The following is a 12,389-nucleotide window of genomic DNA, read 5'->3' on the forward strand; positions in this document are numbered from 1 at the left end:
GAACAGAAACATTAACGTGATCGATGTCGTATGATATAAGAACACTTTGATATCACACAGCCCTATGTGGAAATTTGTAGCAAAATCTATGATGACTTTTCTTGGTTTTTAAAAAAGTCACCTCATGTTTAATTATTTGTATTACAGCAGAATTTGACCATATTTAAAAGGCAATTCCACTGTTTCTAACACACAAATACCCTTCATTTAACATAAAAAAGTCAAAATATTAAACCAGGTATTATCTGAAATGAAAGGTAATAAGTAGCGATGTCCCGATACAACTTTTTCACTTCCGATACGATACCGATATTGCAGCCTTGAGTATTGGCCGATACCGATCGATACGATATCAGCACGAATCATACATACTTTAATTACATATGTTGTAGTGTGGAATGTTAGCATAGGCTTGATTAGGTGATATTACTTAAACAGAGAACAATAGTCAGCAACAGTAGATATGAGAAAAACTGACCCATTTATTATTAACCAATGGGTTACATCAACTTTAACCTTCAACATAAGAATATTGGATTTTTTGCCATGTTCCAGAATGGACGGCTTGTATCGGAGCGCTTATAACAGAGATTTTAGAGGCACTTATTATGAAGGATGTCCCGATCGGATATTGATATCGGACCGACATCCGATATCAATATCCGATCGGGACATCCTTCATAATAAGTGCATTTACAGGGTATTGTCATTCTCTTTTGAGAAGCACAAACATCTCAAACAACATGTATGCAGTTTTATATCCAGATATATATCGGATGTCTGGATATAGCCTAAAAATATCCAGAAACTATTTATGAGCAATATCGCCCAGCCTTACAGAAATCATTATTTGATTGATATTGAATGAAATAAAAAAGGTGATAGAGATAAGATTTGTTTGTTATTTGTATGACCAGACCTCAAACAATTCTACTACCATTTAGAATCTCTTTTATCATTTATTCGGAAAGGAGGCAACAACTTAAAAAGAAAAAAATGAACAATGTTTTTGAGACAATGTTACCAAAAACCTGCATTTGTACTGTTATGATTAGCCATACTTTTTATTTTATTAAAACACAATGAATTTGTTTAGACACACAGTCAAAGATTGACAGTGACTTGTTACCTTGGCGTGGTGGAGGTCCACACCGTACATGGATAGCTTCTTAGCATTTTCCAGGAAGTGCATCTCTGCTTCAGCTGGTGTCATCCCCCTGACACGACAAGACAGACTTCAAGTTAGGTTCAAGTTAAAACAAAATCAGATTGATATGAGAGACAAGTCCAGGGAGACCTAAACCAGGGATAATTCAGTGATTTACATCACTTTAACTGCAGTGCTACAGACTAACATGAGTGCATCCATTTTTAGCACACATGGCCTTCAGAGAAACCCGGAGACAGGATGTCATCACATTACATGTAATGACATGTAATAATTACACACAAACCACTGTAACGTAGGGAGAAAAACAAGAGGAAAGACGGCGAGATCCATTTAGAGTGAGACACACTAAACACATTGTCTGCAGCCATGTTGCCTTTCAAAGCAGATAATTAATCGTGGATAGTGACCTCGCTATCTTTAGTGTATACAGCAAAGTACTACTACTACTACGACTAATGTATTTGTACATTCTTTAATACTCTGCTTTGACATTTTGCACATACAGCAAAAGTTTTATATAATGCACAGTCGTCAGGAGCAACACGGGGTTAAGTGTCTTGCCCAAGGACACATCGGCATGTAGACTAGCAGAGCTGGGAATCGAACCCGCAACCTTGGAGCTGAAAGACGACTCGCTTTACCACTTTCAAATGTAGCGTTTTACAAAACAAAACTGATCAAATAGTAAAACACATAATTATTATTATCAATATATTTATTTACTTACATTCCTGAAGAGAAACTGTTTTAGTAGTTGAATGTCATGCTTGATTCATTCAGTTTGTTATTTGCCAAATAAACAACAATACATTTTCTTTAAAAAAAGATTTTTTACATTATTGATGTTTTCTCATTTTTAAGACAATAAATGTGTTAAGCACTGTATATGACAAAATGACACTCGTCTTTATTCTAGTCATTGTATTTATTCTGTTGACCAAAACAAACTCCTTGTATTGTGAAAGTTCTACATGGCAATAAAGAGCCTGGAAATCTGATTCTACAATCAGATTTCTGTTATTATGAGCAGTTTGTTTCATATGACAAATGCACATTACCTCATTGTCAAAAGGTTTGTGTACTAACAAAAACTTTAAAACATCATTTAAAAATCTGAGTGACCAACAGCTGCAGCAATACAGATACTAAAAAATCATTTATTTTTAATATGTACTAAATCACAAATCTTCATGCTTAATAAAATCACAAACCTTAACTACTCTTAACTCTTTCATAAGCGATACAATTAGGATAATAAATAACACTGAGACTAACTTGTAGGTCTTGTGGAGTTCCATGACCTTCTCCTCCAGCTCTTTGGTTTGGTTGGGTGCAAAGCGCAGTTCGCTGATGTAATCGCTGGCCAGTTCTTCAGGGTCATAGTCTCCCAGTTCAGACTGCACTGTGTAGGAGCCCAGCACTGTGTGAGTGGCAAAGGAGCAGGGCAGGCGACCAGACACCACATCATCTCTGAGCTGCAGGCACAGGTAGTACCTGCGTGACCGAAGACGAGACGGAACTGTAGCATCATTCTCACCACATTTTCTTCTTCATGATCAACTATTTTCCCTTTTAAACGACACTATTTGACATGCTAATCATTAAAGGTAGAGATGAACTCACCTTGTGATATCCTCGGCCAGCTGGGTGGGGTCTGGAGGGTAAAACTTTACGTTGAATGCAAAGTTCCAGGGACCAGCTGGAAAAGACATTTAATCATCAAAATCAGCTCTTTCCAGGAGAATCCGCCTCAATTGTCGACTCTGAACGACTACAAAACACTTTCCAGGAGAATACGGTGCTCCGGTGCTCAAGCACCCACCGGGGGGAGGCATCAAAAAAATAAAATAAATAAAAAAACAAACTAAATAAATAAAACTGCATCTTTAAAATGCCGGAATAGAACAGCACCCTCTCTGTGCTCCGAGTCCATCAAAATAGGCTATATAGCATGAATTAGAAAAGAAAGATATTCTTTGTAAAATCAGATGTTCAGAAGCAGTGAGCACGCCACCCGTATATAGTCAGAATTATATGATCTTTTTATTTTTATAGAATTTGAAATATAAATCGGCGCCTACGGCAAACACTTGAGTAAGCAGTGCGACTTACTCCTAATCTGCTTCTTCAGCTCCTTGGAAGGGTCCAGCCAGTTCTGGAAACAAACCAAAGCATAAATCATCACCTGCTTTTTTTTTACTATTTTGACAGAAATCCAAAATATGTACTAGACATCAACTTTAGAAGAGAACATTGTCACATAAGGACTTTTATTTAGTGCTTCACTTTTAAATGAACCTTTACAAGTGCAGTGTAGAGTTACAAATAGTAATTATTATGTTCATAATCATTTCTTAATGAATGTGATTTCATTGTTTGGTCCATAAAATGTCAGGAAATATTAAGCATGTTTCTCAAAGCGAAATGATTCGGTTTTAATGATTTTACATAAAACAGAAAAACTAGAAAATATTTACATTTAAGAAGCTGAACAATCAAATAATGTGTATAAAAAGTATAAAAAAACCAATTTATCAATTATCAAAATTAACGGTTCATTTTAAAATGGATTAATAATTGCAGACTTGATTCATTTTATTTTGTGGGTCATTCTAAAATGAGAGTTTACAGATGATACAGTGTGTGTTTTTTTATTACCTTCTGGTTATCGACATCTTTGTATGTGATTCCAAAGTAGTCTTTCTCCAGTAGGTTGAGGTGATCACACACTTTATCAAAGAGCACTTGTCCCTTGGCTCGTTTCTGTGAGGGGAGAAAAAAAAACCCCACATCAGTTCATGTCCAAGAAAGCAATTATATCACAAGCACTAAACTTCATCTTTCTATTTACAATAACAGCATGATGATGCAGCATAATACACAGCTGCATGATGGAGCCTTTTCTGCACAGAACAACAATCAACATCATCAGTAGCATCATACATTTAGCAACTCTAAATGTATGAAAAATAAGTCCAAACTCCTGAGCTCGAGGTGAACCTCACTTATGTGAAGGCTCAACACCGACAATGCCACTTGTCAATGCCAGTTTCGGCCATTTTCAGGCCCAAACTGTCACAACATAGTCGCTTCCTGCTTCGTGGAGATAAAACCAGCTCCTCGTGTCTGGATTAGAGCTGAAAGCCACTGCTACAGTTTAGCAGCAGGATTCACTCTGATGCATTGGTTGGATTCACATGGAGGCAGAGAAACGCCCACATATTCCACAGTATGAATACACACTTACACACACACACACACACTTAATGAGAAAACTCAAGTGCATGTGGCTATAACGATGCTGGAGGGAGAGTAATCCTATCAGAACATCTCAGAGGGAATTAGCACAGTCATGTCAGATTATTGCTGCCACGCTGTGACAACACTTAATCCCAGCTCTAATGACGGAGTCTGCACATGCACAAAAACACGCACATGCAACAGTGTGAGTGTGACGTGCAAACCTCTGTTTTAGGCTTAGTCACGACTTTAGATTCTAAAATCCCACTTTTTTTTTAGTAAGATTTAATGAAGGAACACGAACTTCACCTCAAACCATGTATTGGATATTGTCGTATTGTGATAAGGTATCTGCGATGACTTTTCCTGGATTTAAAGGCTTCGGCATTGATTTATTACACTAAACACAAATGCACTATTACTTATTATATACAGTTATATTGATATTGAAATACTGACCATATCTATTGGGAAATGATTAGGTTATTGTAGAGAGTATTTACAGTATGTTGTCACTCTCCTTCCAGAGAAGTAGCTTTACATCCCCACATATCTAGTTTATTGGAATATAGACAAAAAAATCCAGATATGATTTATATCATGATATATTGATTTCAAATTATTAAAAAAGTATAATGTTGTTTCCATTGCTCTTTGGTTGTTTGTTTGTGTAATGTAATGTAATAATGTAATGTTTGTCTTTCCATCAGTAGAATGACTCAAGAACTCCTGATAATGGGAGGGGCGTGGCACATTGATTTGGACTTGAAGTGGATACAATATTTCCATTTATTCCATTTTCATTAGATCTGGCAGAGGTCTGTGCTCTCCGAGTGCCGCCCTCGTCAATTTCGGGGAAGACCATCGTATCATTTGATCTATGCAATTTGAGAAAATGATGAAAAGTGCTCTTCATATTTTCCTTCTAAAGATCGGCAAACTTCATAATGTCTTGTAAACAAGGACACAGAACTCCAAGAAGTATAAACTATGAACATTACATGAATGACCTTCAATATTGTTGATTGTCAGTATTTCTTGCACGTTCTGCCATGTCGTGTGGAAGAAGACTAAAGATGTACAGGGATTTCTAAAGCTGCACTTGTGGTTTCTAATCATTTTACAATGAAGTTATTTTTCCCTCCTCCACGGAGAAATAAGACCTTCTGAAGTGACATGCAGGAGACTCAGCAGTTCTGTGTCAGTTCAATGATAGAAAAGCGATGACCAAAGACTTTCTTGCCAGAGGAGAAAACCGAGTTAAGCTGGAAAATTGCAATGTCGGGATAAAAATGGATACAAATGTTAAAGCTCGACATTTTGGGCTTTCAAATGATGTTGGGAGCAGGATGTGGACTCCCTGCAGTTATACATGGATCCTCTGACCTCGGTCATATTACTTTGTCAAACTCCATAAGCTGACACACTATGGCTTAAGTCTTTTAGGACTATTTCATACAGTTATTTTTAAGTCAAGTTTGTGCACGTCACAGTAAGAAGCCCTCACCTCACCAGAAGAGTTGGACAGTCCTGCCGTCCAACACCCCTGGTGGGAAGGAATCTGCTCAGAGGAGATGTGAGAGGCTGCTTCTTTACTTCAGCCTGCACACATTTTAAGAAAAGTACAAAGTACAAAGCTGAAAGTCTCCCAACTTTGAGATAAAGCTCTGCTTTGTATTGTTGGGAAGGAAACATGCAAGAAAGTGAAATGTCACTGGTCACTTTTATTTCTTAGTTCATTGAAGTTCAAAGAAATGGTGAGTGTTTGAAGACAGACTGCACAGCTACTGTTCTGTAAAGATCCAATACTACAACTAAAGGACTGACTGAAGGCGTTGTGTTGGAATACACAATGTAGAGACAAACAACCTTTCACACTCACATTCACACCTACAGTCACTTTAGAGTGCCCGCTTAACCTCGACATGTTTTTGGACTGTGGGAGGAAACCAGAGAACCTGGAGAGAACCCGGAGAGAACCCGGAGAGAACCCGGAGAGAACCCACACACACACACTGGGAGAACATGCAGACCCAACAATACCAGCCATTACACCACTGTGTGACCTGGACTTATGATCAGTTAAATTTAGCGTGTTACCTTTCTACAATAACTCAGCTACTTTATGTCTAGGGCAATTCCATCAAACATTTATTTTATATTAAAAAAGTACCATTTTACTGCATCATCTAAACTCCAGCCAAGAAAATAATGAATTCATTCAACACTTCCACTCGCTCTCTTGTTGTAAACCATTATGATTAACAGCCACCTCATGCTCTAAATCGTCTCTAAACAACATCCCATCCTAATATTTAACTTTTCCACAAGATACACATTTAAAGCACATTTTTTACTGACACTTGGCTCAATTTCTCTCAGGATTCATTTCTTTGAAATAAGAACTAAACATTTAAGGACTGTTATATGAATGAATGAATCATTTTTTTCCTCTCGAGACGACATAGAGAAGAAAAGCTTTGGAGGGAAATCAAATCTCCCAGAACAATTTGGCATGAAATCCATGAAAAGCTTATTCCTAAGAAAGGTTGCCCAAATACCAGATTTATATTCTTTTATATTACAGCAGGCCAAGTGTCACCAGATTGATATATAAAGGAAACCAAATGCAAGGTTTTCAAGCTCCTTAAAAAACACATTTTTTTATATTTGAATATGAATACAGAAATCCAAGCTATTCTACATGAACCATACATTTTATGTTTAAAAACAGGACTGAAATAATTCTGTTCCTTTTGAAATTCAATGCTGTGTGTGTGAAAGCCTTAATCAAGGTTTAGGACCTCATAGTATGTCTTCAATATACGGTAGTCATTTTGATCTTTAATTACATTAATAGAATAAGGTCATGAATTGCTTAATAAAACAATACAAGCCTTACATGTAGTATCAGTTGAATAGATATTTGTTCTTTTGTGAGTAAGAAATCTTGTCATTTAAAATATGTCAGCCCTTCACTCAATCATGTGACTTCATCACAATCAGACAATGTGAAAATGTCCAGCAGCATCTTAAACGCTTTACTCTTGCTCTTCTTCTAATAATAATCATTTCCAGCAGTTTGTACAATGAGAGGTGCAATGCTGCCCTCCATAGGAACAAAAACTCTCCATCGCTTTATATTCTTACATATAGTCCAGTTACATGAAGAAGGGTTAAATAGGAAACCATGAAAGCCCCAGGTCAGCCACTTCTGTTGTTCTTCTCCGTTGAAGCGACCACATGAAAATAAACCATGTTTAATTGTCTCTGAACGTCCATGCTGGCACAAATGGCTGGTATAATCCACCATGTCCCAGTCTCAGTCTAGTTGGGACAACCTCATCCATTCTCTTTAACATCATTGAAAGCCACACTGCTCCTCCGTGACACTGTCATTCTACAAAAAGCTCACCTCCACATCGAGTGTGTAGTCGGAGCCGTCCAGCAGGGTGACTTTACACTGCATGATCTTCACCTTCTTCACTCCTCTTAAAGGAGACTTGGACAGATGACTGATGGACGACCTGTGGGATTCCTGGTCGTCGTCCTGCGGCTCCTGTGCCAAACAGACAAAGTACAAATGACCACTAATGAGTATGTGATGTATGGTAACACATTATCTGACACTCTGTATTAGCAAAAGTCGAAAAACACAGTGTGCCGACACACATAATTATTTAACATTGTGATCTTTGATAAAAAACTGTCACATGGACCAAACCTAAAAATAAAGAATGGGACTCCAAGTGAGTGTCCAAGCAGGTGCCACTGAGAAGACCTAGAAGTGGACCACCATTTTGTCTTAAACAGAATACAAAGGCTTTCTGACTGACTTTAAGATCATTATTATTTTTTTTGCCTCTTTACTCACACACACAAAGGGAATTTGCAACCTCTTTTCATTCTTCTGTTGCTATTTTTTTGTTTTGTTTGTCAAATAATTATGATCACTGTCAGATATCAGTAGTAGTAGTAAGAATTAAAGAGAAAGCATAGTTTAAAATTGAATTGCATAAACCGATGTATGGAACTATTAACGATGGCCATTTCATTCATACGTGCATCTCATATGAGAGATTAACAGTGGCGTGTTAAGAGTGCTACAACATCCTCTTCAATAGCAAATGTTACCATGACCATGACTTACATAAAATATCACATGACAGTAAAAATGGAAATGAGCAGTTAATAAATATAAATAGGGCTGAAGCTATTATTAATCTATAACTAAATGTATAATCAGTTTGAATGAGTTTTCGCCTATCTTCTTAGAACAGGTGAGCAAAGAAAGATTCACTTATTCATTTTAAGAACATTTCTGATATGATACATTTTCATTTTTGGTAACAAACATGTTCACTTTCATAATCTGAATTTGTCATTGAATGTATAATATTATTCAACAACTTTATTTTCATGTCAGTGAATATTTGTGCACTCGCAGCCACACCCTGTTTAAGATGAACATGTTTCAGAAAATGATTGCGACACAATTTGACTTTTGGACATAAAAAGCATTTTTGTGAAATGTTGTCATTCTTAGTAAGTTAATCTTTGAGCTTTGGCCAAAAACATGTTTGTGAAGTAAAATTCACTTTATCTTTGAGTTCAAGTCAACGTTTGTACTAAAGTTGAAGTGATAATGGATTAGACATCCGGCTACGGCTGCTGTAGAGACACAGCAAAACATCTAGTAATAAGGCTCAGATACAGCCTGAGAACCTCCATACACCAAACCTCTTACAAACAGTTTTCACTCTGGATTTTGAAACCATTTCCTGTTTTCCAAGTTAAACCCATTGACGAAGCAAGTTTTACCTGGTGAAAAATAAACACAGGAAGAGGCGTCATACCTTGTGTGTAACGGACAAACATGTGCGACAGCTAAACAATCACAAGTACGTGCACACCAAAGTGACGCTGCTAATAATGAAGAACAAATCTGTACGCCTGTGCAGCTGTTCCTTTCAAGTGCTAAATTAGGGAAGAGGCTCTGGTTTTTTTAAAAGCATTGGAAATTCATTCTGTGGATCCATTACACAGGAACCCTGGAGGTTGTTTGGACTGGAATCTGCAGACAAGCACTTAGTGTTCACATAAAAGCTAGCTAAGCAGTCTGCTTACAGAACATGGACAAGCTACAGGCTGCACTTACTGCTGTCCTGCTTTCTCTTCTGTTTCTCTGGGCACACGTGTTCATGTGTGTGTGTTCATGTTCATGTATGTTCCTGTATGTTCATGTTTGTGTATGTTCATGTATGTTAGGGTATGATTGTCTATGTTCATGTATGTTCCTGTATGTCAGCGAGCATTTACCACTGGTCTTAGTTCTGAGATAATTCATTTTCTTTCTTTTTTTGTTGGTCCATAAAATGTTGAAAAACTGATTTTTCCCAAACCTCTAAACGATGATGTTCTTAATGTTTTATTTTGTCCATAAACCACAATTATTCAGTTAATGATTTCTTTTGTTATATTGAAAACCAGAAAGATAGAATGAATGTTTATTAAAACTGGGTCATCTATGTGGTAGAAATGTGAACTCATTTTAGAGAAGTGACAAGAAAGTGCAACACATGTATTTTTGGCTCATGTGGATGAACGGCAACAACTCCCAGAATGCACAACATACATACAACATACGCATAGGCCACACCCCCTGCTTACCAAGTGTAGTGGGAGCACTAATTGAGTAAACACACAGTTGGCAAATAAATGACAGACTTGTAAATTCCTCTCATTTTTTTCTCTCAATATGGTGCTAAATTGTATCTGGGTGTGCAGTAAAAACAAGGAAATGACAAGCAGTACGTTTCCATCATCTGTCAGTCAGCAATTCAGAGCGGTGTAAACAGTCGGCTATCAACCACCTGAGGTTTGGAGAAGACACCAAAATGGTAAGACTATCACTAATGTGATATAGTTGTCAACACTACATATAAGTAATAGATAATATTGTTATAAATAAACTTATTTATAAACTTCAACGTGTGTGCCAACACCTAATGTTATTCTCAGCCTATATAGACAGGTGATGGTCAACGTTTCTACATCATTATGGTGGATGACACAAAGGAGTTACTCCACACAGAACTGATGCAGGAAAATAAATATAAAGCCAGTGGTTACAGAGGCCACCTGTAACCACTGGCTTTCAGAAGAGACATGACTGAGATTATCTTCCCTCAGATTTTATTTTTTTAATCAAATCTGAAGTACTTTCTTTTGATTTGTCTCCTTATTTATTTTAAATTGTACCCTAGAATATGATGGAAAAACATCTTTCTTTGTGAATAATGCAACCCTTTTTCCCACCTTACCCTGCACTCCTGTGTACACCACAGTTCAACAGTATAGACTTGTGGAAGGAGGCTGAATACTCACTACTTAATATAAATCACATGAATATTTCTGTTTCCCCTTTACTCTGAAGTGAAATGTAAATATAGGAAAAGGTGATTTTGGTTTAAATATTGTTTATTTTTGTTATTTTTAAGTTGTTGGTGTGAAGTTCTATGGAGTGCGTCTTGTTTTAACATTGAGTAAAAGTTCTCTGTTATCGTATTATTGTCCAGCCCTACCACAGCCGACATGAATTAGAATTTTTAATTTAAAAAAAGCTGTCAAACTGAGCATCAACAGTCTCTTTATAGACACAGGAGCTGAGAAGGTTCTTCTGATGTCCTGAACATACAAGACGACCGCAGGATCCACTCCACGCAGTGATGGTAGGCTGTCTCTGCAAATCAATGAGCACAGCGTCAGCAATGCAAACTATTTGCGCATAGATGTAAATGCACTTTAAAGATGCTAACGTTAGCTCAGCTGGCGTTACATGTCAACAGAGATGAACATTGTGGCAAAACAAAATACTCACTTTCTCCACGCTGGCTTTGCCTGGTGTTTCCCGTTCACCTTCAGGAGCATGAACTATGTCTCCAGCAGCCATCGATCCATGTGTGGCACAAAGCTGGAGTACTCTGTCTGTTACAGACTGCCGTTTCCTCGGTCAAGACTTAACTGACATTCACGGCAGCACAAGGACTCTCTGTCTGTGTCCGTAGACACACCGTGTGAGCACTGATACCACCACCACAATATCAGTCATCGGCCTCATTAACTAGAAATAATCTATATTGATATGGGCTCTGAAAAAACAATATCAGTCAACAAACTAATGTCCTGTTTACACATTTATCAGACCCTGACCAAAATATTGATGTCCATCTTGTAAAGACATGAGTAAGCATGGAGGCCGGACATGATGAAGGACCAGTTCAGTCAGTGCGGTGATGTCTGACCTGTTCTTTCCTGGCAGGGGTGCTGTGTCCCACAGCGGCTGGAAGCTGCTCCGGCTGCTTCAGAGGTGAAGCGGGGTCGGCGGCTGCTTTAGTTTTCCCCTTCTCTGTCTCGTTGGTGTCCTGCGGCTGCTTGGCCTCAGAATCTGCACCCGTTTCAGTTGTCATGGTGAATCCGGCTGGAGGGAGAATAGGAAAACCAGATGAGTCAGCTGACTTGTTATGAAATGACGAGCAGCTCGCTGATGTAAATCCATACATGTGGATATTGTTTGACAGCGGAATCTTTTTTTTTTTTTTTTAGGTGCAATTTAGTCCTTTTTTCAGCAATGACAGCGTCAGCAGTTGATAATGTAAAGAGCTCACACTGCTGGCGCTCTGATATGCACACCTTTTACTAGAGATGGCATCATGCCACATTTTCTTGTCTGATACGGATGCCTATATCACAGATCTGAGTATCTAATCACCTTTTAAACTATGAAGATGTTCATAACACCACATTTGCTGTCTGAAGAACTTTATTTATTTATTCAGGATAAACGGTTTTATGACTCAAATATATTCTTCATGAATCATTTGGTAAATGTCACGTACACAAAATACACACGTCTACACAAATGTCTGCAAAACCAAGGTGACGTGTAATGTCCTTCTATAAAACCCAACAGTATTCA

General features: G+C 37.7%; 1 protein-coding gene and 1 long non-coding RNA gene across 15 annotated transcripts in view; both read right to left on the reverse strand.

The window, feature by feature from the left end:
- Positions 1-11,917, reverse strand: part of epb41l3b (erythrocyte membrane protein band 4.1-like 3b) — a 30,585-nt gene extending 18,668 nt beyond the window's left edge. For 4 of the 14 annotated variants that reach the window (XM_044016899.1, XM_044016900.1, XM_044016898.1 and 1 more), the window contains exons 1-7: positions 11,716-11,913; positions 7,827-7,970; positions 3,830-3,934; positions 3,284-3,326; positions 2,795-2,870; positions 2,447-2,665; positions 1,130-1,217 (exon numbers count right to left, since the gene is read on the reverse strand). In XM_044016899.1, the coding sequence (XP_043872834.1) occupies positions 1,130-1,217; positions 2,447-2,665; positions 2,795-2,870; positions 3,284-3,326; positions 3,830-3,934; positions 7,827-7,970; positions 11,716-11,880 (840 nt within the window). In that variant the 5' untranslated portion in view covers positions 11,881-11,913. Of the gene's footprint in view, positions 1-1,129; positions 1,218-2,446; positions 2,666-2,794; positions 2,871-3,283; positions 3,327-3,829; positions 3,935-7,826; positions 7,971-11,715 lie in introns of all 14 variants that reach the window. The other 10 variants (XR_006358606.1, XM_044016888.1, XM_044016887.1 and 7 more) reach the window with 4 other exon arrangements.
- LOC122761667 lies at positions 10,874-11,709 on the reverse strand. The gene is made up of 2 exons (XR_006358607.1): positions 11,292-11,709; positions 10,874-11,153 (listed from the first exon to the last, which is right to left on the reverse strand). It is a non-coding gene; the product is annotated as an uncharacterized LOC122761667 (long non-coding RNA).
- Positions 11,918-12,389: the final 472 nt, after the last annotated feature.

The sequence above is a fragment of the Solea senegalensis genome, unplaced genomic scaffold (genome assembly GCF_019176455.1).
Source record: "Solea senegalensis isolate Sse05_10M unplaced genomic scaffold, IFAPA_SoseM_1 scf7180000014857, whole genome shotgun sequence".
Taxonomy (NCBI): Eukaryota; Metazoa; Chordata; class Actinopteri; order Pleuronectiformes; family Soleidae; genus Solea; species Solea senegalensis.